Source organism: Neopelma chrysocephalum, unplaced genomic scaffold, assembly GCF_003984885.1.
Source record: "Neopelma chrysocephalum unplaced genomic scaffold, ASM398488v2 Primary Assembly neopelma1_147, whole genome shotgun sequence".
Classification (NCBI taxonomy): Eukaryota; Metazoa; Chordata; class Aves; order Passeriformes; family Pipridae; genus Neopelma; species Neopelma chrysocephalum.
The window spans coordinates 2,168,466-2,194,104 of NW_020897809.1; the positions used below are offsets into that span (position 1 = coordinate 2,168,466).

General features: G+C 43.8%; 2 protein-coding genes across 2 annotated transcripts; both read left to right on the forward strand.

Annotated features, from left to right (window-relative positions):
* Positions 1-1,066: 1,066 nt before the first annotated feature.
* On the forward strand, positions 1,067-5,167 carry MUSTN1 (musculoskeletal, embryonic nuclear protein 1). Its single transcript, XM_027701011.1, has 3 exons — positions 1,067-1,299; positions 4,020-4,140; positions 4,823-5,167. The coding sequence occupies exons 1-3, from the start codon at positions 1,291-1,293 to the stop codon at positions 4,927-4,929; spliced, it is 237 nt and encodes a 78-aa protein (XP_027556812.1). The 5' UTR covers positions 1,067-1,290; the 3' UTR covers positions 4,930-5,167.
* A 3,096-nt stretch (positions 5,168-8,263) lies between these two features.
* On the forward strand, positions 8,264-25,200 carry ITIH4 (inter-alpha-trypsin inhibitor heavy chain family member 4). The gene is made up of 23 exons (XM_027700593.1): positions 8,264-8,373; positions 9,647-9,807; positions 10,046-10,150; positions 10,944-11,106; positions 11,211-11,321; positions 11,397-11,525; positions 12,396-12,512; positions 13,057-13,225; positions 14,205-14,321; positions 15,818-15,999; positions 16,874-17,056; positions 17,574-17,713; positions 18,343-18,497; positions 18,987-19,019; positions 19,317-19,373; positions 19,848-19,880; positions 20,302-20,352; positions 20,668-20,706; positions 21,191-21,304; positions 21,927-22,101; positions 23,519-23,673; positions 24,425-24,527; positions 24,862-25,200. Exons 1-23 carry the CDS (start codon positions 8,305-8,307, stop codon positions 24,935-24,937), a joined length of 2,637 nt encoding a protein of 878 aa, XP_027556394.1. The 5' UTR covers positions 8,264-8,304; the 3' UTR covers positions 24,938-25,200.
* The last annotated feature ends 439 nt before the right edge of the window (positions 25,201-25,639 follow it).

The window sequence follows — 25,639 nt, forward strand, 5'->3', positions numbered from 1 at the left end:
GAAGGAAAACCTCTCAGGCTTAGCAGGAGTTCAGCTGAAAGGCAGAATGGGCACCCAGAGGCCTGGGGGTGTTAATTCACAGCCAACAAACCCCACAGTCCCAATCACACAGCACTAGAGCTGTGTTTGATGTCATGTTCTCATAATGGAAAATACCAATTTTATTTGACCTCCCATTCTTTTTTTCTGTAGCCTAAACAAAACATGGGCAGAGCTCAAAGAAAGGCCAGGGCAGGTTCCTACCACTGCAACAATCAATCATCAGTCTCTCTAGGAGAAGATGTTTGGAGCTCTGCCACGACTGCCTTTTCACATTAACCCACCTGGCTGGAGTCCTGGTTCTTTGTGTTGAGTGCAGTCATAAAAGCTGATTTTTTTGCATGATGCGAAAAAAAAAAAGGGAAATAATTCCCCACCCAATCCTCTCCCACTAATGAAAAATAGAAATCATGCTTAGAGATGGTTTTTTTCTTTAATTTAATTTAAATATTGTTTAGAGAAAAATGTTAAAAGTTCTGGGAAGGGTTTTGCTCCTGTCAGCATGTGCAGTGGGGAACATCGAGTTTATCTGTGTCTGAGTAAGCTGTCCCTGTACAGATGATGGTGAAATGGTTACGCTTACTAATAGTGCTGGAAGTAGAAAGTGATTTTACCCTCAGTTGTGTAAGATGAGCGATAGAACTGTAAGGGTAAAACCAGTTAAAACTAGCTAATAAAACCAGTTTATTAACTCTCCAAAACACACAAAATACTATTCTGTTAAAGATCCCGTGCAAATGCAATCCAGGGCGCAATGTTATGCTTCAGACATTGGGTTTATATAATCTTTACAGAATGCTTATTTTTTTATGCTGGGAAAGAAATACTCTCTTTTTTATCTTCTCCTCGCTCCCCCAAGAGGATTCAGAGTCAGTTTTGTGTCCAGAACAAAGTTTTGCCTTTTAAAGTTATAAATAGAGCCCCATCGGGCTCCCAGGGAAGCCGCTCCCGTAGCGGACTGGGCTTCCCCACATCCCGCTGCCACAGCTGTCTGCTCCCGTCAGCCCGGCTCCCGGAGTGCTGCACGCCCGAGTCATCGCCAGGAATAAACCTTCCAGCAACAACAACAGCCTCCCTCAACCCGAATCATCCCGGGCTCTGCTTTGGGAAGATGACCCAGCTCATGACTTCACGTTGGATGCTCTATATAAGTCCAAGAAAACAACAGGCGCTCGCAGAGCTCACGGGCTGGATTTAATCAAAGCCGGGAAAGCACCTCGGAGGGATTTGGGGTGAGGGAGCATCGCAGTTATGTCACAGGTACGGGGAGAGCTGTGCCACTGGCTGGCCTCGGAGCAGGGGGCCTGGCAAACCTGTTACTGGTTTGGATGCTTTGCTTGGAAGAATTTGTTAGCGAGTTCCTCTTGTTAACCAGTGAGTTCGGAGTTTCTGTGACTTGTGCGATTACACTGATGCAGTTTTAACAAGTACAGTGTTAGGAGGGATTATTTGATGAAGAAGGAAAGCAGCTGCCCTCTATGTGGTTAATAGATTTAGTTTTAAAATGTTATGGTTTACCTTAAATATTTTTATTTCTGTAGGAAGGAAAACAACATTTCCCCTGTTCTGGTTTGGGATGTTTCACAGAAGGGGGGAATCTGCCTTTTCAACATGCTTTCTCAGACAACGATTCGAAATTCCGGCAGTAGTTTTGAAAGGAGGTGCCTGTGCTGAAGTGTTTAAAGCTTGATGTGTTAATGTGCAGGAAAAGTGTGTGTGACTGAAAATTGTAACTGTTAAGATACAGTATTCAAGACTGAAATTTTGTGTTACACACATGTTCATTTTGTAACTAATGGTTTGTCTTTACTGCATTCCCCAATAATCAGGCTTTCAAAATGCTCTCAAAATTAGTTCAGAAATGTTGAGGTTTTCACATGAATGTTACATTTGCAACACCAGCTGTGTGTGCCTGGCAGAGCTCTCCCCAGCATAAGAGTTTTATGGGATGGATGGGATGGAGAGTAGGAACACAGGGAGAGTAGGGGAGCACAGTTCTTCAGCCACATAGAGTGACTCAGTGCAGCTGATTTTCTTTATTCCAAAGTAAAAGGGACTTAAAAACCAGTCATGTGTCTTGTAAACCAGCACTTTTTGACTTGTGACAGGAGGAGATAAAGCACAGGCTGCAGTCCTGTGCCAGCTGGGAATGGCTCCTGGCAAACCCTGCTCACAAATCCTGGGAGCAATTAGCAGTGGTGGAGCTGTGACCCTGGCAGCTGCTGGCCAGGGCTCACTGTAACCTCTGTGCAGCAGCTTTGCTCTTCAGCTGGGGGCCAGCTAATCCACAGCAACTGTCCTGCTGGAAAATCCTGTGATCAAAGCATGGGAGGGTTTATCTTAAAATAACTGGGTGAAATTTAACAACTCTGCTTGGCCTGGCTGTATCTTGGTGCTTCTCAGGAGCTGCCTTTCCTCATTGTCCCCAAGGATTCTGTCCCAGTGGGAAGAAGCCTTGCAGTTACTGTCTCTTGCCAGTAATGAGTGAAGGATCTTTGCGTGTTTCCCATTTCTGTTAACAAAATAAAGGGCTTTGGTTGCCTGTGGCCCGTGCCATGGATGTGAGGGACTGTTCCCATCACATGCTGATTGTCATTACAGAGGGACAAGTGACACCCTGGCTGTGGGATATTTGGTTACTCTGCTAACTGACCATCAGCTGTTGTGGATTTTGGAGGCTTTGCTACCACCCTTTCCCCTCACTTGCCTTGCTACTGGTGGAGTGTTTTCCCCGGAGATCCCGTGCATGTTTTGTTTCCCACAACACAAGCAAATGGGGTTGACAGCGAGCTATTCTGAGCGCTCCCGGGAATTTACAGCCAGCAGAAAACATGCCAAAGGTCCCCATGGAGCCAGCCCACCCAACCAAGATCCAGGCAGGCATGCACTGGCTGTGCACACACCCTGGTACTCACTGCTCCAGCCATTTGTAGGCCTTGAGGGATTTGTTTCGCTCTACAACCCTTTTTAGCCTCACAGTCAGTGCCTGGAAATGCCTGAGTGGGCTCCACCACACACCCAAATCTCCGAAGCCCTGTATATGTAGCAATGGTCAGAGAAGTTTTAGTTGGTGGTTCAGTGTGCAGACCTGTTCCAGTTGGAGTGTGTGGGTCTTCTGTTCTTTTTAATCATATCCCAGTGTCCCTGCATCCTGCCACAAGGGCTGCTGGGTGGGACCTTGGAAATCTGTCCATGAAATAGTAAACCAAAGGGGGAATGCTGGCGGTGCTGCCTGCTGCTGAGTGAAGTTGTGTCTGACTGTGGAGTGCTAATTAAAGGTAGAGATAGGCTGATATGAAGCAGTGTTATCCAAATTTTCTTCTAGCAGGATAAACTGTAAACAGATTAGTACTTGGCCATTGCAGTGCACCACCTGATGATGCATCTGTTTCTGTATTAGATTTCCTTCTCCTTCTTTGGGTTCTGAGCCCAGTGTTTCAGATGTGTTCAGTACATGCTTGTAGACAGCCCTGTTGAGAGCTCAGATACTTTTGTTCCCCAAATGTAAGATAATAACTATGATGGGTCAAGTGTTTATTCCAACTAAATCAAGTCTGGCTTCATAATCTCTCTGACTAGTTTCCTGAAGAAGTAGTGAGTAGACTGAGGCACAAGCCCAATTTAGTAATGAAGTGATTTTTCCTTCCCAAATAGTGGACAGATTCTTGAATTACTAATCAGTACTTGCCGAATGATCAAGCAGGGCTGGACAGAAAAAATATAAGAAAAAAACAATTTTTTTTTTTAATTAAACAATCCACTGCTCTTTCAAAGGCTGTGCAATCAGAAGACAGTTTCAGAACAGCAAAATGGTAACGGATTTTGGAAAGAGCACTGAAATTTTGGTTATGCAAAGGCCTGGACTAGCTGAGTGTGTAGGCTCAGAATTGAAATTGTGTTGTAGCCTTTGGGTTAAGGCAGCTTTGTTCCCCGTGCTTCAAACCCAAAATACTGATGTCTGGGCAACGTTTGTTTCTTAGCCAGCGCCTGTGAAAAAGAAGCGTCCTCCAGTGAAGGAAGAAGACCTCAAAGGAGCCAGAGGAAACCTTGCCAAAAACCAGGAAATTAAATCCAAAACCTACCAAGTGATGAGGCAGTGTGGTAAGTCTCTGGGATGGAAATTAATAAGCAAAATAAGACAAATACAAATGATAGAGTCACCAGTGGAACAGCAGCCTGCAGTGTGCTCACCACGTGGCCCAGCTGGGCAGGGATTTGGGGTCCATCAGGAGCCAGCTGGGCTCTGCTTGGTGGTGCTGTTCTCCTTGTCTGGATGAAGGGGGAAGGAGAGCCAAACCAAGCCCTGGGACCATCATCAATGTCAATGACTGCTCAAGTTGAGGATCAGAGGTTTGGTCCATGGGTTAGGGGATTTCTGGCCTCTCAACTGATGAATTTGATGATTCTGCAGAAATTGGGAGGAATAAAGGGCACTGCTTGCACTGAACACCCCTGGTGCTCTGGCTTTGTGTTGCTTTTCTACCACTAGTATAGGGAAAAGTGACGAATTTTAACCCCTTTTCAGCATAATAGCCTGGACCTGAGTAGTTCCCACATTTCTAAAGCATCTGCAGGGATTTGGGGCCAGTCAATGGTAGTGACCTACAGGTGCTGTCAGCTACCCTGTGCTCGGGGTGGGAATGCTGTGCTTTAAGGTTTGGGAAATTGATGGGCAGATGAAGTATTTATCAAATGTGTCTGTATGTATTCCAGCAGCACTAGTTTTACTCACCAAATTTGGGTGCTACTTCACTGATTGTCTCTCCTGGTTTTCTTTTCCAAGAACAAATGGGCTCCGCAGCACCTTCCGTGTTCAGTCGGGCTCGGACAGGGACTGAAACAGTCTTTGAGAAACCCAAGGATGAGCCGGCCAAGAGCGTCTTTGGCTGACAGCAGACCTGGATGTGTCTCACCCAGATGATTGTTGTAACATTTTCCCAGACTTCTGTCCCTTACACTAGAATCACTGTAGATTCAAGCAGCTATTTTCCACTGTAAGTCATTAAGGAGGGATTATGCACAAATCAAAGGGTAAAACTTCCATGTTCATTTTTATTACGTGCTTTCTTTCTATGTGTTGGACGGTGTTTGCTACAATGGTTTAATAAAAAAAGGTTGTTGGACACACCTTGGCACACTGTGGTGACTCATTTCGGTTTAGGCTCAGATTAATTCTGGGTGTCCCCTCACGGGTCCCCCCTCACAGCCTTCCCTCACATGTCCCCCCTCACACCCCTCAGGGCAACACTGCCGTGATTTCCCCTCATGCAGCTCTGCTGGGAGGGCAGATGCTGCGCCCTCAGAGTGCACCAGCACCAACGGAGGGATTTAAGCCCATTTTCCAGTGGCTTTTTCCTCATGTCCCACGGGATTGAGTGAGAAATGTGGTGACAGACCCAGCTGCCGTGTCCCACCCCACCAAGTGTCCCTGTAGGGCAGCTGGCCCGCCCTGAGGGGGAGCTGTTTTTTTGCAATGCTGTTTATTTCTTGATTTGCTGCATTAAACATCAAATCTGCTTTCCCCAAAACCTGGAGTGTTTCCTCTCAGCTGGATCTTTGTGCTCCAACCTGGAGCATCCTCCTGCAGCCCATCCAGGGACAGTGAGGTAGGTGACATGTTTATTTAGGGAATTACTTTAATTTTACACAGGCTGGATGTGACAAAGAGCTAAAAGTGATGTCAAATGTCTCTGTGCACCATGAAAAATTATATTTACCTTTTGTGCCCCAAACACTTGACAGATAAAACATGATGATGCCCACACAGCTCCCAGAGAGGCTGCGGAGCAGAGCTCATGTGAGGCAGCAGCAAAATCCTTTGGCTTTAAGGGGAAAGCTTCCTGAAGGATATTGCTGGTGCGTTGCCTTACCCCATGTTCTTCACTTTCAAGGATTATCATTTGCAGCCCAGACTTTGCCTCCTCGTTTTGCTGGACAGGATTTCTCCATGGAGGCTGGGCTCCTCACAGGTACCTTGGCACAGCCCTTTCCCCTGAGAAAGATCCTTCCAGAGCATGAAAAAAGTCATGGTGGAAAAGAGTTCTGGCCCGATAATGTTTTAGCTGCCCCTGCAATGAGTTTTACAAACCCTTCTTAATTAATCTGCCATAAGAAGTTGGCAGGAGGTTGTTCAATAGTTATAAAAATGATGGAGAAGGACAGGTGGGGCAAAATGTTGCTTTCTTTTGTGTGATACAAGGGACTGGCTATTGCAGATTTGGAGGTGGGGTGGCAGGACAGGGGGATGCTGTATTTTTTCAGAGATGTTGCTGCCAATTTAGCAAAGCACAGAAACCTCTTTGTCCCACGGACTTCCAGCACAAATGCAACAGAGGAGCAAAGTAAGTCACCTGCCAGAAACTTGGGATTTAGCTAACAGATTTATTTCCACAATGTCATCAGGTTCAATCACTTGTGATGCTTCCCAGTGGGACAGGAAATTCTCAGGACTGGGGATCTCTTATAGTTTTTCTGTCTTTGAAGGTGGATCTCATCTTAAAGATACACACTGGAGGTAAAACTGTATTCCTGGGACAAAGTCACTCCCCATTTGGGACAGCAAGGTCTGTGCTCTCCTGTATGGATCACAGGAATCCTCCCCTGTCTCCAGGCTTGCTGCAGTGCTGGAAAAGTTACTGGCTGCTGCTGCAGGATGGGAGATACTTGCAGGGGAGAGGGACAAATAGAAAGCTGCCTGGAGAATTCTTTTGTCCATTTTTTCTTCATCCTTGCAAATCTAATCAGTCCAATCATGGCAAACATGACAATGGACGTGGGACGTCACGGAAAATGGATAGAGGAATGTCTGAACAAAGCCCCAGAATTTGAGTTTTTAGGTGATTTTGCACTCAAAAGTACCTCCTGTTGTGATGGTGAGTTCAGATCCTTCCTCCAGGATGACCTGGAGTCGTTTCACAGTATGTTCACTCTTCAGAGTGAGAAGCAGTGGGAGCTGCAGGACTGTGCCCAGTGTCCCAGCAGCAGTGGCACTGGACACCAGCAGGGATGGCTGTGGCAGGGTTTGTACTGAAACAGGGCTTGGTGCTCGACTTGGGGACAGGGCTGAACCTGGGGATCTTCCTGCAGCTGCTTCAGCAGGCCCCAGAGGGACGTGGAAGGGATTTCACGGGATTCCCAGGTGCTGGCCTGCCCCAGGCACCCGGGAGTGGGGCAGAGCTGACCATGCAGCCTAAAACTGCAGTGAAAGCAGCTCTTTAACATCCGTGGGATTTTACATGTGGACATTAGAAAACTAATGACAGATCCACTTAATTAAAGCTAAAGCTTTGGCTCTTGCACCTCTTAGGCCACTAAGTGTATAATCCTGTGTATTTTAAGGGATTAAAGCATTACACAAGTTGTACAAGTTAACCAAATGTATAGCAGTTTAATTTTTTCTCTTAAAATATATATATATTTACGTGTCCTGCTATAAAGACTACAGAATTTGCCAGTAGTATAAACAGCCTGCCTGGGAGAAATGAAGTTTATTTTTTAAAAGAGTTATTTAAAGCACAAGCCTTGTAAGGCCAGGGTGTGCTCAGCACATTATAGTGAACTTGATGAGTGATAAATTATTGAGCCCTGCATTAGTGTCTCCTCACAAATCCAAGGCCACTAGAAGCTGACTCTCCATCTGGACACTTTGTCTGTAAAATAGCCATGAAGCAAACACAGATGCTCATATTTCCACAGGATTTTTGTGTTGCTTTAGGACAATGAATGGCATCACCTATCAAAGATCATGGCTTGTCAAAGGCAGCCAAAAGGGTTGTTTAACAGGTGCTGCTCTGTGCCTCTCATGGGCCAGTTGGGCGGGGAGGTACAAAGGCTGAAGAAGCCATCAGCTGTAAAATCTGGTTTGCATGTTGCAACTCCTGGCAACCTCCAAATCTCTGAAGTGCTGCTTGAGATAATGTTAAGGATGTCCTCTTTCAAATTATTGCTGAGGAATATGGTAGAGATTCCTGCATCTTGTTGCACAGACCAGTTCACCTGCCTGTGGGATTTCACAGGACATGGTGAGATCTGTTTGAAAAGGAAACACAAGGATTTCTTAGCTTTGTGTTATGGAACACTAAAATTATAATGTCTAATAGCAAAGATCTGTTGGAAAAAGAAGCGTTAACCAAGTCTGAGTTTTACTTATGTTTAACAGGTAAATATTAAGTTTCTTCAAAGTCTACATGATATTCCCGAGTGCAAGTTACTCATTAACCGATTAAGACAAATAGAGATTTCATTTGAAAATTTGTTTTTTCCAAAATGGAGCAGAGAACATTGCTTGCATTGCTGTTCTTTTCCTCACTCATAGTATTAGCAGAAGCTCAGAAGGTATTTGCTCTATTTTTATTATCAATATCTCATTTGCTGATCTGGTGGTATCACAGTAGCTGGCCAGGTAACTCCCCTGGTAACCACCACCTGGGGAGCCTTGGGTGGGTTGGGTTGGGATTTCAGAGCTTTGTGTTCTTTTAAGACCTTTCTGGTTGATTGTTGGGCTGTTACAGTACAAATGTGGCAGGAGACATTTGCAGATGTGTCTGATCATGCTCTTTCTCAGGGATGTAAGATATCAAATCTGAGTGATCAGTGGCTCTGCCTTGGCCACCAGATGAAGTTTGGAGCTTGACACAGGAGCAAAAAAGGACTGTTGCAGTGACAGGAGGTTTCTGACAGGTGTTTAATAATTTATATGGAATGGTAAAGAGGAGAGTAGACAATTACTTGCACTATCTGGAGAGACAAACTGTGTTTTGTACCATCTCTGGGTGCCTGGGCAGGGGCAGGTACCTGAACTGCTGGGATCGGGACATTGTTCTCTCAATGAATATTTTGGGGTTGTATCCCATTGTCCTGGATTGTCAGTAGGCATCAGGAGATAGGGCACACCCTGGCCACATGTGTTGAAAACAGGAGCAACCATCCATCACTCACCCAGTGCTGGCTGTGGCACCTCCTGCCCTGATGCCCGAGCCCAGAGCTGTGGTCACAGCTTTGAGTGGAATGGCCATATTTAGCTGGGGTAAAGTTTTGAATTTTGGCCAGTGCCATAAATGAGAAGAGGCCACTGGCTGCTGTTAAAGGACCTCTCTGCTTGTGCAACCACTGAGGGATTGGAGGCCCATGTGGGGTGTCAAACCTGCTAAGTGTTGTATAGGACATAAGGTGGAAAACAGACAGCAAAGTCAACAGCTGAGAGAGTAAGTAAATAGTCATTCAAAAAGCAGGGCCTGTCCCATGGGTCAAATGCTTAAAGAGGCTTCTGATCTTCCTGAGGTTAATCTTGGGTGACGTATTGGGGTGATGCAGTAGCTGCTTCGCTGTACCCTGAGGAGAGAAGACCACAGAAAAAGTCTTAACAGGACCTTATGTGGGACAACATACAGATGTAGGCTGCAGATTTTGCATGGGGCAGTGGTTGTGGCTGCAGAGATGTGAATAAGCAGATGGCCAGACTGTTCATGAACAATCCTCTCCCCATGTCCAGCCAGACTTTCTAACAGTTCATTCTTTCATCAGACTTTCCCAACAACATCACTCAGGTAAGGACTGCTTAGGAGCAAAACCAGAGTGCTTCTATTTCACCCTGTTTACTTTTTTCCAGCCTGCTATTGAAATCTACAGCCTCCACGTGGACTGCAAGGTCACATCGCGATTCGCCCACACCATCGTCACCAGCAGGATTGTCAACAGAGCCAATGAGTCCCGAGAGGCCACCTTTGAAGTGGAGTTACCCAAGACAGCCTTCATCACCAACTTCTCCATGTAGGCCCAGTCCTTACCTGTGGTGTGAAGGAGGCAGCTCTGGGGGCTGGAGAAGGGTTGCACTGTGGTGGTGGCTCCCGACATCCTCCTGGGTGTGGGGAGGGACGTGGGACCCAAACAGCACCCCCTGCTCATGCCCCGAGTGCCACAAAGTACGACCACAAAGAAACTTCTGCTGAGTTTCTTTCCCCAGTGCACTCTTTCTAATATTAATTAAATTTTTATGGAAACCAAACAGGTCCATCGATGGTAAAGTATACCCAGGAGTAATAAAGGAGAAGGCTGCTGCTCAGAAGGAATATGACACTGCAGTCTCACGCGGGCAGAGCGCCGGCCTCGTCAAGTACGTTGCCATTCTGCGTAAGGCTGCTCCAACACTCTTCCTTGGCTCCTTGTTTGGCTGGGGGCAGGTTGAACCCTGAAGCCAGTCACCTCCCAGTGGGGGCAAATGTGAAAATCAGTCTTGGGTTCTTGGTGGGAGGGACAGTGTGTGTGTATATATATATATTTTCACATATAGACATATATCCATATGAATATGATTTATATCTGGTCCTGCAACGGGATCCGGTGGGATGTGTCACCATTTAGCATTTCCATGGAACTTGCTGTCATGGAATGATTTGTTGGAAGGGACCTTAAAGACCAACTTGTTCCAGCCCCTGCCATGGGCAGGGACACCTTTCACTAGACCAGGTTTCTGAGAGATCCATCCAACCTGGCTCCCTGTCATGCAAGAGCACCTTCCCATGCCGGGATGATGCTCAGTGTTGAGTCTGCTTCCCCACAAACCCAGAGGACCACGGCACTTGAGCAGATATCACAGTTTCAGGGTACATTTAATCTGTGCTTCCCAGGTATTCAGACCCAGCTCTGCTTGATCCCAGCCTGAGGCATGCAGGGTTTTCTGCTCCATTTCTCAGCTTGCACTCGTGGCACATTAGTGTAATACATGTGACGTCTATAATAGTGACTGCAATGTAAAAAATCTTCTCTATGACGAACAGGATTTACTGCTACTCTTTTTTTATTCATCCCATGTGGCCCCCTGGCCATTATTTCACACACTTCACAAACTCCGGCCACCGCAAGGAAACCTTCTCTGCAGGAGGTAAATCCCTGTTCTCCACCCCCAGGATCAGAGACAGAAAGATGGAGCTGTTCCACGTGTCCGTCAGCATCGCGGCCGCCAGCAAAGTCACCTTCGAGCTGACGTACGAGGAGCTGCTGAAGCGGCAGCTGGGCAAGTTTGAGCTGCTCATCAAGGTGCGGCCGAAGCAGCTGGTGAAGCACTTCCAGGTGAGCTTGTCCTGGTGAGGGCTGGGCAGGGAGCAGTGCTGCGGGTTTGGGGCACGGCTGTGTTCCCTCTGAGATGCTGATGTTGGATCCTTCTCTACTGTCAGATCGACGTGCACATCTTCGAGCCCCAGGGCATTCGCGTCCTGGAGACAGACAGCACCTTCATGACAAACGAGTTAACTGAGGCGCTCACCAAAGTGCAGAACGAAACCAAGGTAAGGCAGCAGCTGCCAGGTGTTGCCAGCTGTCAGTAGCATTGCTTTAAAACTTTCCTTCTGATTGCTTTGCAGGCTCATATTTTGTTTAAGCCAACTATAGATCAGCAGAAGGTAAACCCTGAACTTGACGAAACTCTCCTCAATGGTGATTTTGTTGTGCGATATGATGTTAAGAGAGAAGCCACTGCGGGTGATATACAGGTAAAAAAAAAAAAAGAAATAGAAATAAAAATGCTTTCAGATCACAGATAGGTCTGAATGTGAAGTGCAATCAGCAAAAACGCAACATTTGCTTTGAAACACCAAGAATGAGAGGGAAAGCACCTTCCATTAATCCAGGGTCAGCAGGAGCTGAGGGATACTCAGTAAATCCCCAGAGAGACTGCACATGTTGCAAGAATGGATCACCCAAGAAAAACAATCTTTCAAATTGTTTCAATACCAAATCTATATTGGTACTTCATAGATGCCTCTTTACATTCTTTTTTATTACTGTTTTGGCTGGTCTAAGGTGCATTTGTGGCTTCTTGTAAATGAAGTTTTGAGGTCTGTGATTTATATAACTATGAATGCTTGGTTTCCTTGTGGTTTTTGTGATAACTGAGGCATAACTAAAGACAGCAGGAACTTAACAAACATTTATGGACCGATGCATATTCTATGGAATAAAGTACAGTGTTTTCCATACTATTTAAGTACTGAAGTATGCAGGGATGTGGTAAAAGATGGAAGCCACAGTCACTGAGCAGAGATGTGGTCATAGGCATGATAAAGAGCTAAGGTGATATACAGTGATAATATGGATATATCATCCACATGGCACTGGAGTGTCTGATATATGTTTGTATGCTGCTCTCTTGTAATTTGCTCTCTACAGATGGTCTTGCTTCCAGCTAGGAAATACATTTTAATTTCTTTAATTTAAGTTCTTTGATTTGGGCTTATCAAGAAGAGCAGAACTCTGAGCACGATCCTCCTCCTCCCCTCTTCTTGCTATACCAGAATTTTTAAGATGCAATATTTATTTCTTCAGATGTAATTTCACAGGTGATTTCACATTCTGTATTTCAGATTGTCAATGGGTATTTTGTGCATTACTTTGCACCCAGTGAAATGCCAGTGTTTCCCAAAAATGTCATCTTTGTTATAGACCGAAGCGGCTCCATGGCAGGCAGGAAAATCGAACAGGTAACTTCCCTCAAAGCATGACCTCTGCTTGCACCAGGGGCACACACACCACCCTTCCAAGGAACTGACTGGGAATTTCTCTTTTGAAACACACGCTGGTTTTGTGCACAGCAAAATTTTCAGACTTACAGAAGTGCCTGAAAACACATATGCACAGATTGAAGCTATTAAGAAGCAACACTTGTCTGACACAGCTACTCTCGTGGGTACCAAACATTAGGGCAGAGAGTGCCTTCTGTCTCCATCTTTGCAGAATATTTTGCTTCTAATTTTTTATTCAATGAGGTTAAAGAACTCATTTTTCTGTTTTACCTATGTTAGACAGCAGACAAGCCCCCTACAGCCCTCATAGATGACTTTTCTGTGTCTGTAAGTGAATTGGCCATTTCTGATGGTTTCAACCTAAAAAATACCAGTAGGGTTTAATAATTGAGCTGCATCTGGAATAACACTATAGAGAACCCCCTTATCACACTGCAGTTCCAATCCCAGTTCTGGCAGAGAAGTAGGAATAATCAAAGTGATCGTTTTCTCCTTGGAACAGACAAGGGATGCCCTGTTGAAGATTTTGCAAGACCTTCGGCCTGAGGATCATTTCAGCTTCATCACCTTCAGCAACAGAGTGGCGGAGTGGAAGAGTTCTCTGCTGCCAGCCACCGAGGAGAACGTGGCCAGTGCTGCTGCTTTCGTGCAGACTCTGCATGCCCGGGGAGGTACACCTGCTTGGAGCTACAAATATGCACCCAACAGAATGAATTGCTGAGAAAATCATTGGGTTTATCAGTTATAGAGTGCCCCCGAGCTAAAATCAGTGCTTACAAAGGAAGTCAGACAGTTTTTAATATTTATAAGTGATGAGTGGGAGAGAAAGGCTGAGAGTGGATAGACTAGTGATTATATTATTATACATATATATGTATATAAAGAGGTGGTTGCATCAAATCTATGAACCATACAAGCCACGAAGTTTTATTTCAAATTTTTATCACAGAGATAATTGTAAGATTCCCTGATAGCACACTTTTTTTCTACAGAGAAATGGTAATTCACTCAACATTTGACAGCAATTTACTGATTATTTTAATATATGGGATCCCCTTATAAACAAGAACAGAACAACAAAAAAAAAACCAACCAAAACCACATCCACAGTTATACTCCCTTGTAAACCACAGCACAGAAACAAAACAGGCAAAATAGGCATGTGGCATTTCAACTGTTGCATCAGGCAGTGTGCCTGGTGTTACTGTTTAGTTTTAAGCACATCTCTGGGGCTCTGTCTCCTGCACTGTTACACTGTCGGTATTAACAGAGGTTTTCTTACCCTGGGCACTAACACCAATAAATCCACCCGTGCCCAGCTCTTTTCTCTGACTTCTCAAATAAGGCAGGGAAACTTTTCTTAAATGTAGATTAACAGATGACAGAGTGTTTATTTAAGCCCTTTTAAAGGCTCTAGACATGTTTATATTTCCCATGACACATGTGTGGAAAATGCTCCCCAAAGAACACCCTGGCATTGCCGTTGCAATATAACACACCCTAATTAAGCCCAGTAGGCCCGGTCCCTAAATCCTCGTCTCTCAGAAGGATTTTGCTTCCTGCAGAAAACTTTAAACAGCTCTGCAAATGAAGTGCACCAGTTTCTCCAGTTGATTATCCAGGTGAGTGATTCCTGCTTTCTCTTTGCAGGCACAGATATCAATGGTGCCCTGCTGACTGCCGTGGGTGCGCTGGATAAAGCCGAGAACCTGCCAGAGCGCAGCGTCTCCATGGTTATCCTGCTGACAGATGGCCAGCCCACTTCTGGTGAGTAAATGCTGCCCTCAGTCCTCTCTCCCCTGCAATTTTTGTCTTTTACACTTGCATCCCAGGTGTTGATAGACTAGCCTGTGTTTCAGAAGAGCTTTGGAATACTCAGGCTTAGCTACTGCTGGATTCAGAGAGGGGGATTATGAGAGGGTTCTGCCTTGGGGTGTAAGGAGTGACGGCAGAGCTTTCCTGCCCATGACCTCTTGTCCTTTAGCTGAGAATTGTTTTGCTAAATACCACTGGCTTCCCAGTTTATAAACTCGAGGGAATTTTTGGAGGTCCTCCAGGCACAGCTGAAATATGAAAGAAAAATACCTAGAGAGAAAACATGGATATTTTGCATGTACTATGTACAGTCCCATTTGGGAGGTATTGGTTTATTATTTCTTCACCCTCCTTGCGCCAAGCTTGAGAGTTTTTCAAGGTGCTTCCTGTTTTGTATTCTTTCCCATGTCTTAACTAGTGATTAGCTGTGACAGCACAAAACAGAGGTTTGAGTCAGAAATATTGGATGAAATAAGCAGTAACTCCCAGTGCAATGGCACAAACATCCCTTGTGCTGAACAGGGGCTTGTCAAAGTTTTTTGTGGCACCAGCATCTCTCCAAGGCCAGCAATATTAATCCAGCTGCAAGCCCTCTAATAAGATCAGTCTGCCTTTTGGATTGTGTGAGCCATTCTGCTTTGGGTTTGGTTTATTTGTCTGGGTTTTTAAATAAAATTCATCTCCCAGTGCTGCCTACTCAGCACAGCCACAGTGAGTGTCCAATATTCCTGAGTGCCTTGCACACCCAGCAGTTAGAAATCAGGCTGGGGTGGAGTACCTGGTGTTGTTGCACACACTGCCTTCCTTGGCAAAGCAGCTGAAAGGAAAAAATCTGATCTGCTCCCACAATTTTGCTACAGGCAGTGACAGTTCCTGCCTGGACATACTGATGGAGAAGCTCTCCATACATGGCCATCGGCAGCTCTTCAAATGGGATAAGATGATGGTGTGAAAACCTTTTCCTTCTGTCACCAAAGGGGCTGGCAGAGAAGCATGGCTGAGCTTATTGGCAGTTTGTTGGAATTGCACCATTAACCAGTCCTTCTTCTCTGAACTGACACACATAATTTTTATGGATAGTACTTGTCTTCCCCACACTTGATGAAGTGTATCCACCCCTCACATTGTTAACTTGTGGCTTGCATCCCTTCTGTCCTAAAATTCTCCTCTGGCCCCTGTAATCTTGTAAATCATTTTGCACTTAGCCATGATGACATCAGTAGAAGTTAGTAAAAGTCATTAAGGGGAAGAATCATGTTCCGGCACTCCATATGCAGAGTGGTGCTTTCATCTCCATTTAACAGCATTCTGTCCTGTGTCTTTCTACTATTTTATTCTGAAATATTTTTAAAACCTTCAGGCAGAAATTTCCCATTAAACCTACCGCTGTCTTTTGGTACTTGAAAAAGCCCAAACCAACATTGATATGTTTTTTGTTTTGATTACAGGTGAGACAAATGTGGAAAAGATTCAAGAAAACATTCAGAAAGCAATCAATGGGAAATATGCTCTTTTCTGCCTTGGCTTTGGGTTTGATGTCAGTTATAAATTCCTGGAGAAAATGGCCCTAAGCAATGGGGGAATAGCACGTCGTATATATGAAAATGCTGATGCAGCCTTGCAGCTCCAGGTCAGGAGTAAGGAGTGTGCCAGAAAAACCATCTATCAGCTACAGCTTATGGCTAGTCCTCGCAGCAAAATCATAGATTTTCTGGGATGAAATGTTGGGTTTAACTTTACCTGTTAATGTTGGGGAGGGAGGAAGGCTACTTTGATCTGATGGTTTGTATCCTAACCATGACTCAAGGCAGAAGTTCTCCTCAAATCAGCTGCATCCAGACAAATCAGGAAACTCACCCATTTCTGTACTTCTGCAAAAAAGACAAATAGTCCAGGGGAAGTGATGGTGGAAGAACTTCTGTTCTTGGGTTTGATTTCAAATCACTTGAAGCACCAGCCCTGGAAGCTGCTTGTTATGGTTTCCCTCAAATTCAACAGGCAACCTGAGGCACCTACAGGCAAACTGTGCAGTTCCATCAGTCTGGGTCTTCCCTGTCCATCTGGAGAGGGGTTATAACTTTGAGACATTCTCTTTTCTTTTGGGAAGCCAATTCTACCTGTTTTGAATGGCCGTGCAGAGGCTGGATTTGTGTAATGCCAGCCCCAGCCCAGAAAGAGAAATACTAATCTTGTCAAGCTTTTAAAAATCAGGTGTGAAAAGGGGCTAAAGCAAAATACCCAACTGGGATGGGATGGTGATAATGAGGAAGCTTCCTGGGTACTTGAATTTCCATGGGGAATACAGCTGATATGGCATGGCCAGCCTGGCTGGAGAAGGTGTGCTGAACTTTGGGAAGAAACATTCATTTTTTTTTTCTAAGTTTACAGTAGTCCTGCACTACTGAAGAAAAAGCTTTTTAAAGGTGTTTTACACATTCATCATATTGCTTTGCATTATTTTTCAGTCATTTGTGTGTGTTCTCTCTCTCTCTGCTTCTCTTTAGGGCTTTTATCAAGAGGTGGCTACGCCAATATTAATGAAAATTGAAATGCAGTATCCAGAAAATGCCATTGAGGGATTAACTAAGAACAATTTCAAGCTGTTTTTTGAAGGATCTGAAATTGTAGTGTCTGGAAAAATTAGGAATGAGCTGGATCTTTTGCCAGTAGAAATTAAAGCTCAGTCAGTAAGTGTTGTTTACTAATTGTGAAAAATACCTCTCCCTTCTGTCTATTGTGGCCCAAAAGGAGATTTCCAGAAGTGTTTTGCGTGCAGCACATGTTTGGGCATTCAGCTGTTTTCCCATTTTAGGAATTATGTGAGAATGCAAACAATTTCTGCTTCCTGAATGTGCTATAAATGAAAAACTTGAAGAATATTCACAAATAAGCAAACAGCAATATTAATCCTTCTGAATCCATAATATTTTGGCCTTTCAAGCATTTTTAGGTTTGTACTGTTACAGTGAAGTAGAAAATCTCAATTATTCATCTCAAAAATGTCGAAGCAGAGCAATTTCAATACCCCCTTTTTTTAACACGCTTCTTTGGTAGTTTGGAATTGCATTTTCCAATGGAAAAGGAAAAAAATGAAGGACAAAAAAGGCACTTTAGTACAGAAAGATGTTCCTTTTGAGTCTGGTAATGTGACTAGAAGCGAAGCCTGGAACTGTTCTTTTGATGGTTAGTTTTTTCTCACCTCAGCACACTAGTGACTTGACTCTTAAGGAAGAAGCAAATGTCAAAGAGAAGGAGCAAATATTCCAAGATCAAAGATACATCTTCGGGAATTTCATAGAGAGACTGTGGGCTTACCTGACCATTCAACAGCTTCTGGAAAGAGCGTAAGTTATTTTAATGTTTCATATAACAAATTTCTAACTTCTTACAACATAAATTCCTTATTCTCAAGGTATATGATCAGAAAACACAGAGAAACAGAAATGTTTCTCCAGACAGTAACAAAAACATGGGATACTGGGAGAATACTGCATTACTGAATGATGAGTATGAGGTACCTTTCAGTTTATGATAGGACTGGATCATTAAATGTATATATATACATATGCACATATAAAAATATAATATAAAATATTCTTCATGATATTACTATGAAATAGATTTTAATTGTATGGATTGTGTTGAGCTGTTGTTACACATCCAGAAATACTGCCTATAGATAAGGAAATGGCAATAGCTAGTGAAAAGAACAATATGTATGTCCATGAGATATTTCATGGATCAGGTGTTTGTTATTTTTATGAATCTGAACAACACATAGGCTCCAGCGTTGCTAAGAATTAAGCACCTCCATAATTTCAAGCATATGAACAGCTGGGTTATCCCAATCAGACTGCTGACCCTTCAATAATAAAAAGTATCTGCCAAGACACAGATAATATGTAAAGGAATCTGAAGATGACTTGTTTATATTATCTACGTGTTATTTCTCCATCATTAACACAGACTTTAGTATTTCAGCCCCAGAAGAGGACCAGAAGGCCCTGGAGGCACAAGCCCTGGAGCTGTCTCTGCAGTACAGCTTTGTTACACCCCTCACGTCCATGGTGGTCACCAAACCCGCTGACCAGCAGCAGGGAGAGCTGGCAAACAAACCCACTGAAGCTGGTAAATGGGGCATCAAACAGCCCCCTGAAACAGGCTGCTGCTCTTGACTTGTTGTTGGCCCCCATTTGGGTTCATTTGATAGTGATGTGACAGTAATGAGGCTCATCAGAGGCAGGAGTTCAGGGATTGGCTTCCTTTCAAAATAAAACATACGGGATTTTTTTGGAAAGGTGAAGTGGTGGAACGGGCACTACTGTTGAAATGGAAAATAATTTGTTTAAATATTAACCAAAGGTAATTTGGTAGTTGTTACTATTACATTCCTGCCAATGCAAAGGGGTTCCACATTTCGTAGTTAAAAACAAATGTAGGGGGAAAGCATGGCCTCTCCAGGAGTCTTGCAGGTGCACTCTCTCCCCATCCTTTAACACAAAAAAGTTCATCACCTAAAGCCCAACACTGCCTTGTCCCAGTTTGCTGTTTTGCACGTGGATAAAGTCATTTAGTGTAGACTGTATGACACTAATCTGTCCCTCTTCCTTCTCTTAGATAATGAGAAGCCCAGCAATCGTGTAGTAGGAGGTAAGTGTTTTCTTCTTTTCCAGTGGCATATTTCCATAATAGTCTCTAAAGAAAAAACAAACAGTTATTTGCTCTACAGAGGGAAGTATCTGAGATCTGGAAAAATGTGTGAAGAAAAACATAAGCAAAGCATGCTACGGTCTCTGGCAGGGTTTGGGGGGATGACATGGTCAAAGGGAGAAAGTATTCCCTTCAGAAAGTCTCAAAGGCCAAAACTGTCTTTGCTCTTGAGGAAAAGTAGTTCTTCAAGTGAATGGTGTTAATGATGCTTTCTGCTTCCTCCTACCATGTGTGAAGCATCTATCAAGAAATCCACCTCCAGATTTTTTGGAATGCCTTCTGAGGATGATTTAGGTACTATTTCCCCCTCTCTTTCAGGAGGTAGTATTTATTTGAATATTAATTTATAGGTGAAGAGCCTTAGTTTTGCTCTACATTTCACAGAAATGTATTGAGGGAACCACAATGCTGCCCTGTTCTCTGGAGGTTGCCTCTTTCAAAGTGGTGCTGGGGAGTTTAACAGCAGAACAGTCCCTGACCAGGAGCAGAGCCCAGTGACTCTCCTGCCCTGCTCAGGGCTCGGGGCTGCCCTTCCCTCAAAGCTCCCTCTGGCTGCAAGAGGAGAAGAGTTTGGGGCATCTCTGCAGCACGACCTGTTTCTGTAGCTGCTGCCAAGCTCTATGTTGGTGTGATGGTCAGGCAGGCACAGCTGCTTGAGGGCACTGTGGGAAAGGAAGGCAGAGTTACAGATTGGATGTTTGAAACACTCCTGTGAGGTACGTGAGACCATCATGAATAAATCACAGACACCCTCTTTTCTTTCTCCAGCTACTTCTAGAATGAAGGCTGGATCAGTTCCTGGTAAGTGCTCCTCTGTTTTTATTTGGAATAATTCTATAAAGTTCATTTCATATGTAGGGTCATAACTACATTGCTTTAATAAATACATTTTGATTGGGAATGCTCACTTGATTTACAATTTAGTTTTTACTAGATATATTTCAGTCCACAGATATTTTATAATGAACTATAAATTTCTGAAAACAATCTTGATCCCTTTTCAGAAACAAAAAGTTACTATACCTCCTGAAAATAAATGTGAATGGTTGGGGAAAGTGTATATTAGTAAGCTGAAGGAAATGGGTATAATTTACGAGTCCTGGGGTATCCAAAAATACCAGTGGGCAATGAGCAGGAGGGATTCCCTGTTTCAGAGGGTGAGGAGGGAGATGCAAGGCATGACCCCAAACCAACAAAACATTGGAAAAACCTTTTATTTCAGGTCGATGGGCTGAGCCCCAAGTCGTCAGCCACCGGATGTTCTTTTCAAGAGGTAATGGCTCACGGCGTGTGCGGGAGGAGCTGGGGTGGCTGTGCCGGGTTCGGCAGCCCCGAAAGCTCAGATCTAAACCCTCCCACAACCCCAGCTGAGCGGTCCCCGTGGCCCAGCCCATCCTAAGAGAAACAGGCACTGGACGTTGGGCTTTTTTCCCCCCGTTGGAACACCTTGTTTTAAGCAAAGCTTTCTGTAGAAATTAGTACAGAGCTCTGCTTAAAAGGCTTCTGTCACAGCATTCTTCCTGGTTAATTCGCTGACTCAGAGGAAAATGTTTCATTGAACCCTTCTTACTAATTTTAAGTATTTCAGTTGCCAGGCCAGCAGGTGAAGCAAGACCACAACCTCTTCGTAAGTGATACATATCCTAGTCCCATTTCAATTATTAATACAATTGTAATGTACACTTTTTCACAGGGCAATGTTATTTCTGACTGCATCAACTCCATGAAAACATTTTCACTCTCCTTGCAAATCTTAGCTGGTTCTTTCCACTTTAGTAGAGAATATCCCCATATTCCATGAGAAGGCCTCTCTGGCTCAAGGATATAACCACCAAGAGAAATGCAGTACAACAGATCTTCAGCCTCAGCTTTTTTAAGGGCTCATTGTCCTGAGTAAACTCTAAGTTTAAAAATCTGTTGGTTTCATTCATTTCAAGGTGCTGTGTCTGGTTGTGGTTTTCAATAATTATTACTGTGGTTTTAATAATCTATTCTAAAAGCCATAACTAATATCTCAGGTATAAATTTATTAAGTATTTTTGCTGTGCCTATCCAAAGGGCACAGACTAGATTTTTTGTTGTATGCTGATACTGTTCTTCTGTCTTTTCAGTCAAAGAACCTCCACAATTTCTTGTGGAATTAGCCACACCAACTGAAACAACCTGTTTAAACATTGATGGAAAAGCACAACCCTCTGTCCACCTGCTGTCAGATCCAGAGCAAGGTGAGTGAGCCAGGTTACCCCCAATACCAAGGACAAGGAGAGCCACTTGGTCTGTGAGAGTAGTTGGTGCCTTTGGAAATAACCCCCTTTCATGAAGGGCCAAATCATACCTGCTGCCTTGCACTGACTAGAGGGGCTGTGGTTAATTTTTGCCTTTCTGTTAGGCAATATTAATGTTGCAACAGCTGAGGGCACTTCTCACAGGTCTGGTTGTGGGTCACCTCCTCCTGGTGTCACATCCATGGTCTTTAGAGATTTCTGCTGCCCAGTCCTTGGGGGCTTTGGAGGATGTAGAGACCTTAAACCCCAAGGTTCCTGTGTGGTGACAGAAAGGTATTCTGGCAGTTTTTCTGTGGTCCTGTACTCAGAGGAGCCATAGCCCCAGGCACCTGCTCTGATCATGGAACAGAGACACCTCCGTGCAGGAGGTGGCAACACAGGGTTAAACAGGCTCTGGTGATCCCACCAGCCTTGGGGCATGAAATCCATGGGTACTGTGCCTCACAAAAGTGGATTTCAGACCCTGAAGTGGTTTCAGCAACAAAACTGCAGCAGTTTCATTAAGATCACTTGCACCTTAAAAGCACAGTCACCTGAAAAATCTGTATTAATGGTATTAAAGGACTGACTGTGATGGGGAAACTTCGAGATGGAACAAATAGGTTTGTGGAGTTTAGAATTAACTATGTGAATCCCCCCGTGCAAATCCATGTCTCCACTGATGGGATCGTTGTCAGCCACGATAATGAGAACACTCGGCTGCCATGGACAGAGTCAGCCACCTCCACCATCCAGGGGTAAGAAACACCACCCTGTCCTTTCCTAAGCTTGAAAATGTGTCAGACCTTTGTTGATTCAGGCCTCCACTTTGCCATTTACCTGAAGTGAGTGCTTACAAATGTTCTTATCCAGTGAGTACTTCAGTGTGAGCGGCAGCAGGGTACCTTCATAATACCCCATTTCAAATATGGAGAACAAAACAGGTATGATTTTAATTCTCCGTTAATTCTCCGTACCTGTGTGAAGAGAACCAAAACAACTGCACCACCAGCCTGCTTTTCTGCTTCAACATCAGAGTCAGAACATGTCTGTATCTTCCAAAGGAAAGGACCCCAGCGATGTGTGGCAGCCCTGGTGCCACCACGAGGTACTTTGTGTCCCTCCAGCAGCAGAGCAAGCACTGCGAAGTGATGGCTTTGACATTTACTGTCCCTTTTATACAGTAGTTGGCTCCACACAGGCTGGAGTTCTCTTTCTCCTCAGTTTTAGCAATAACTCCCATCTGGGTGGCCGCCATTTTTTATGGGAAGGCATAAAGTTTTGGAATAGCTGTCTGTACCTAAATGCCCGCTGTTGGAAAAGGGGCACTTTAAAAGTAGATTTTATTTGTCAGACTAATTAGAGCAGGATCCTTTGCTACCACAAGGAAGAGCTGAGCATAGCTGATTCCACCAGCTTTTTTATATTGCTGGAATAAACACCCCCAAGAATCCGTGGCTGGCCTGAGGCAGACAGGACACAGAGTGCTCCTCCCTTACAGGCAGTGCTAGACAATAACAAATCCTACAACAACTGCTTTCAATTATTTTTGTAGTCCAAACAGAGCCAAGAACATGCTGGATTTACACCCCTGTGTAATTTGTCTGCCAAGCAGAATGATCCTCCTGCTTCAAACCAGCAGCTGAGCCCTTGCACCCACAGCACTGTGAACACCAGCACTTGGGGGCCCTAAGTGACAGTGACATTTGTGTTCTGCAAGCCCACCTGGGGTCACAATAACATTCATGGGTCAGAAGAAAGGCAGGGGCTGAAAAAACTTGTGGAATATCCAAGCAAAAAGTATTTGATTCGTTCATTAATTAGCCTGGATTATTTTATCCAGTCTACCTTTTTTCTCTTTAAAATGGTGGGAAAATATTCTTTTTTTGCCCCATCCAAGCATTTCATGTCATTATGGATAATAAGGTGTATTCTTCAGCAAAAAGTTCTTCTCTGTTGGTGTGTTTGCAAGACCTGTTGTGCAGCACAGAAAGAAAAGATACGCTACTCAATGTTTCCTAGCTTAAAAATAGCCACCAACAGATAATGAAAAATGCAATTGCAAAGAGACAAAAGGCAATAAATAAATTATTTTGATTAATTAATGTCAGTTAGTTAAATACATATTCTTTCTTCATGTTCTTATTTGAAATACTGTCACAATTTACTTCCCAGTCTTAGAGTCTCGGTTGAAAAGGAAAGAAGCTTTACAGCATCACTACCTAACACGGTCACAGTGAAAATTTCCCTCATCAAGTTCCCAGATGATTTCCTTGTGCTGCATTTCTTGGGCGCCAACCGTTTTTCTGACAAAGTCAGTGGAACTCTGGGTATGTGTTGTTACAGATGTGTATGGCAAAGAAGGATGATCTTGTAACTAAGCTCCTGAAATGAGAATACAGTGGGGGGTTGTTTCAGGGTGTTCTTGAGAAACTTTGCATTTAATTTATTCTTTTTGGACATGTAACTTTTACTGCCCGGCAATGCAGACCCTGCTCTGCGAGGAGGGGAGGTCTGACCCTGCAAACACAACACAATGCTTTTCCACTCAACAGTGGGACAATCCTAAAGAGCCCATTATGGGTTTAGGAGTTGTTAAAATAAGACTTAAATAATAGTTGGGCTTAACCTCACCAGTGCTGTGGAATGACAATGATTTATGCAGCAAATTCATTTGATGTCAAGTAACGGAGCATAAATAACAGACATAAAATTGTAAACAATCACAGTTAGAAAATGGAAACCAGCTGATCCTGAATGTCTCGGCTCCAAAAATCCTGATGGGACTAAAGCTGAAGTTGTTTCAGAGACTTTGCAAATGGAGAGGCTGCATCTCACAAAACCACAAAAAAAATAATTGTGAAAATCTATCAGAGCAAGGCTGAGCCTCCCTATGGAGAGCGTTAGGGATAACAGGAGATCACAGCTGAAACACAGGAATTTTCTTAACTTGCTCAGGGAGCTTTCATTTGTTCAATTTCTGAGATGAAGAGCTTCTTTCCTGGAGTTAGAGCTGCCATTTGGGTTAAATGACCAGCAATGTTGTATTTTTAAATAATTTGTGTGTCTGTTGCTGCTTAGGTCAATTTTATTCAAAAGCACAATTTAGGGATAACTCCAACATCAGTCAGAGAGCTGATGAAAGACTCCTAATGGTGTCTGGATCCGAGCACAAAGTTTCTAGGTAACAGACATGGGTGTGTGTGTGCTTTGAGATGTATTTTATCAGGAAACACAGGAGATCAAAAGAAATTAAACTGGGGGAGTGTGTGTCTGTATGAACACACCTCTTTGGTGTAAATAACTTGCACTTGGGTTTTTCCTTAACAGCCTGAATTTGTTGCTTGTTAAGTGATGTTACAGGGCCCAAGGCTCCTATTTCATGAAGGGAATAATCATATCCTGGGGGTGCTGAGGTGTAGCTCTGACTCCTGGTGCCATTTGTACACGTCAGGGCAATTCTGGGCCTGCCCTTTGAGTGTGTTATCACAGTTCTTCTTGTTTTGATTTTGTTTCAGGATGTACAAGAAAGATTACAGGCTTGAGTCAGCCCGTGGGCCCGTTTCCTGCTGGTCAATAGATCTAACTCCCTAGGAAAAAATTTTCTGGGAAAGAAAACTATGCAAATGATGCTCTTCCATGTAGTTTTGATACTTTCATCAAGAAAACCACTCAGTTAAAGCCTTATTGTTGCTATATACATAGTAAAATATATATCTCAAATATTTTACCTTGAAATAATTATACTTTCAAGATGAGACTGTGCCTGTTGTTTGCTGTTTGAAAATGGTTTCTAATCCATTGTTGTTGAAGATTTATGTGAATGAACTAAATAAAATCAACATTATCAACTCACAGTTTGATATGAACACATGGACTTAGGTTTCCAAATAAAAATCAGTGGTGACATCATCCAAGCCAACAAATGAGTCATGCAAACAGGGATAGATTTCTAAAATGTGCACCCTCTATCCAGGTATAAGGGACAGTGTTCCTGAACCACGTGTTTCGTGAAAAGAGTAAGAAACTTAAGGCAGTATTTGTTTATCATGTCTCTCATTTTTTATTTTATTGCTGCATTAGGGTTCTCTTGGAGGTCATTCTGTAAGACAGTTTAAATCTGATGAAATCAGCAATAAATAGGACCATGCATGGGGACCACAAACCTGCACTGGCTGCAGTCCCGTTCACTGCTGCAAAGTCTCTGAGGTTCCCTTTTAAAAACATCTGCAAAGCAGCCATTCACTGGGTGCAAAAAAGACCTCTGACTGGTTGCAAAAGACAGCATCTCAGCCC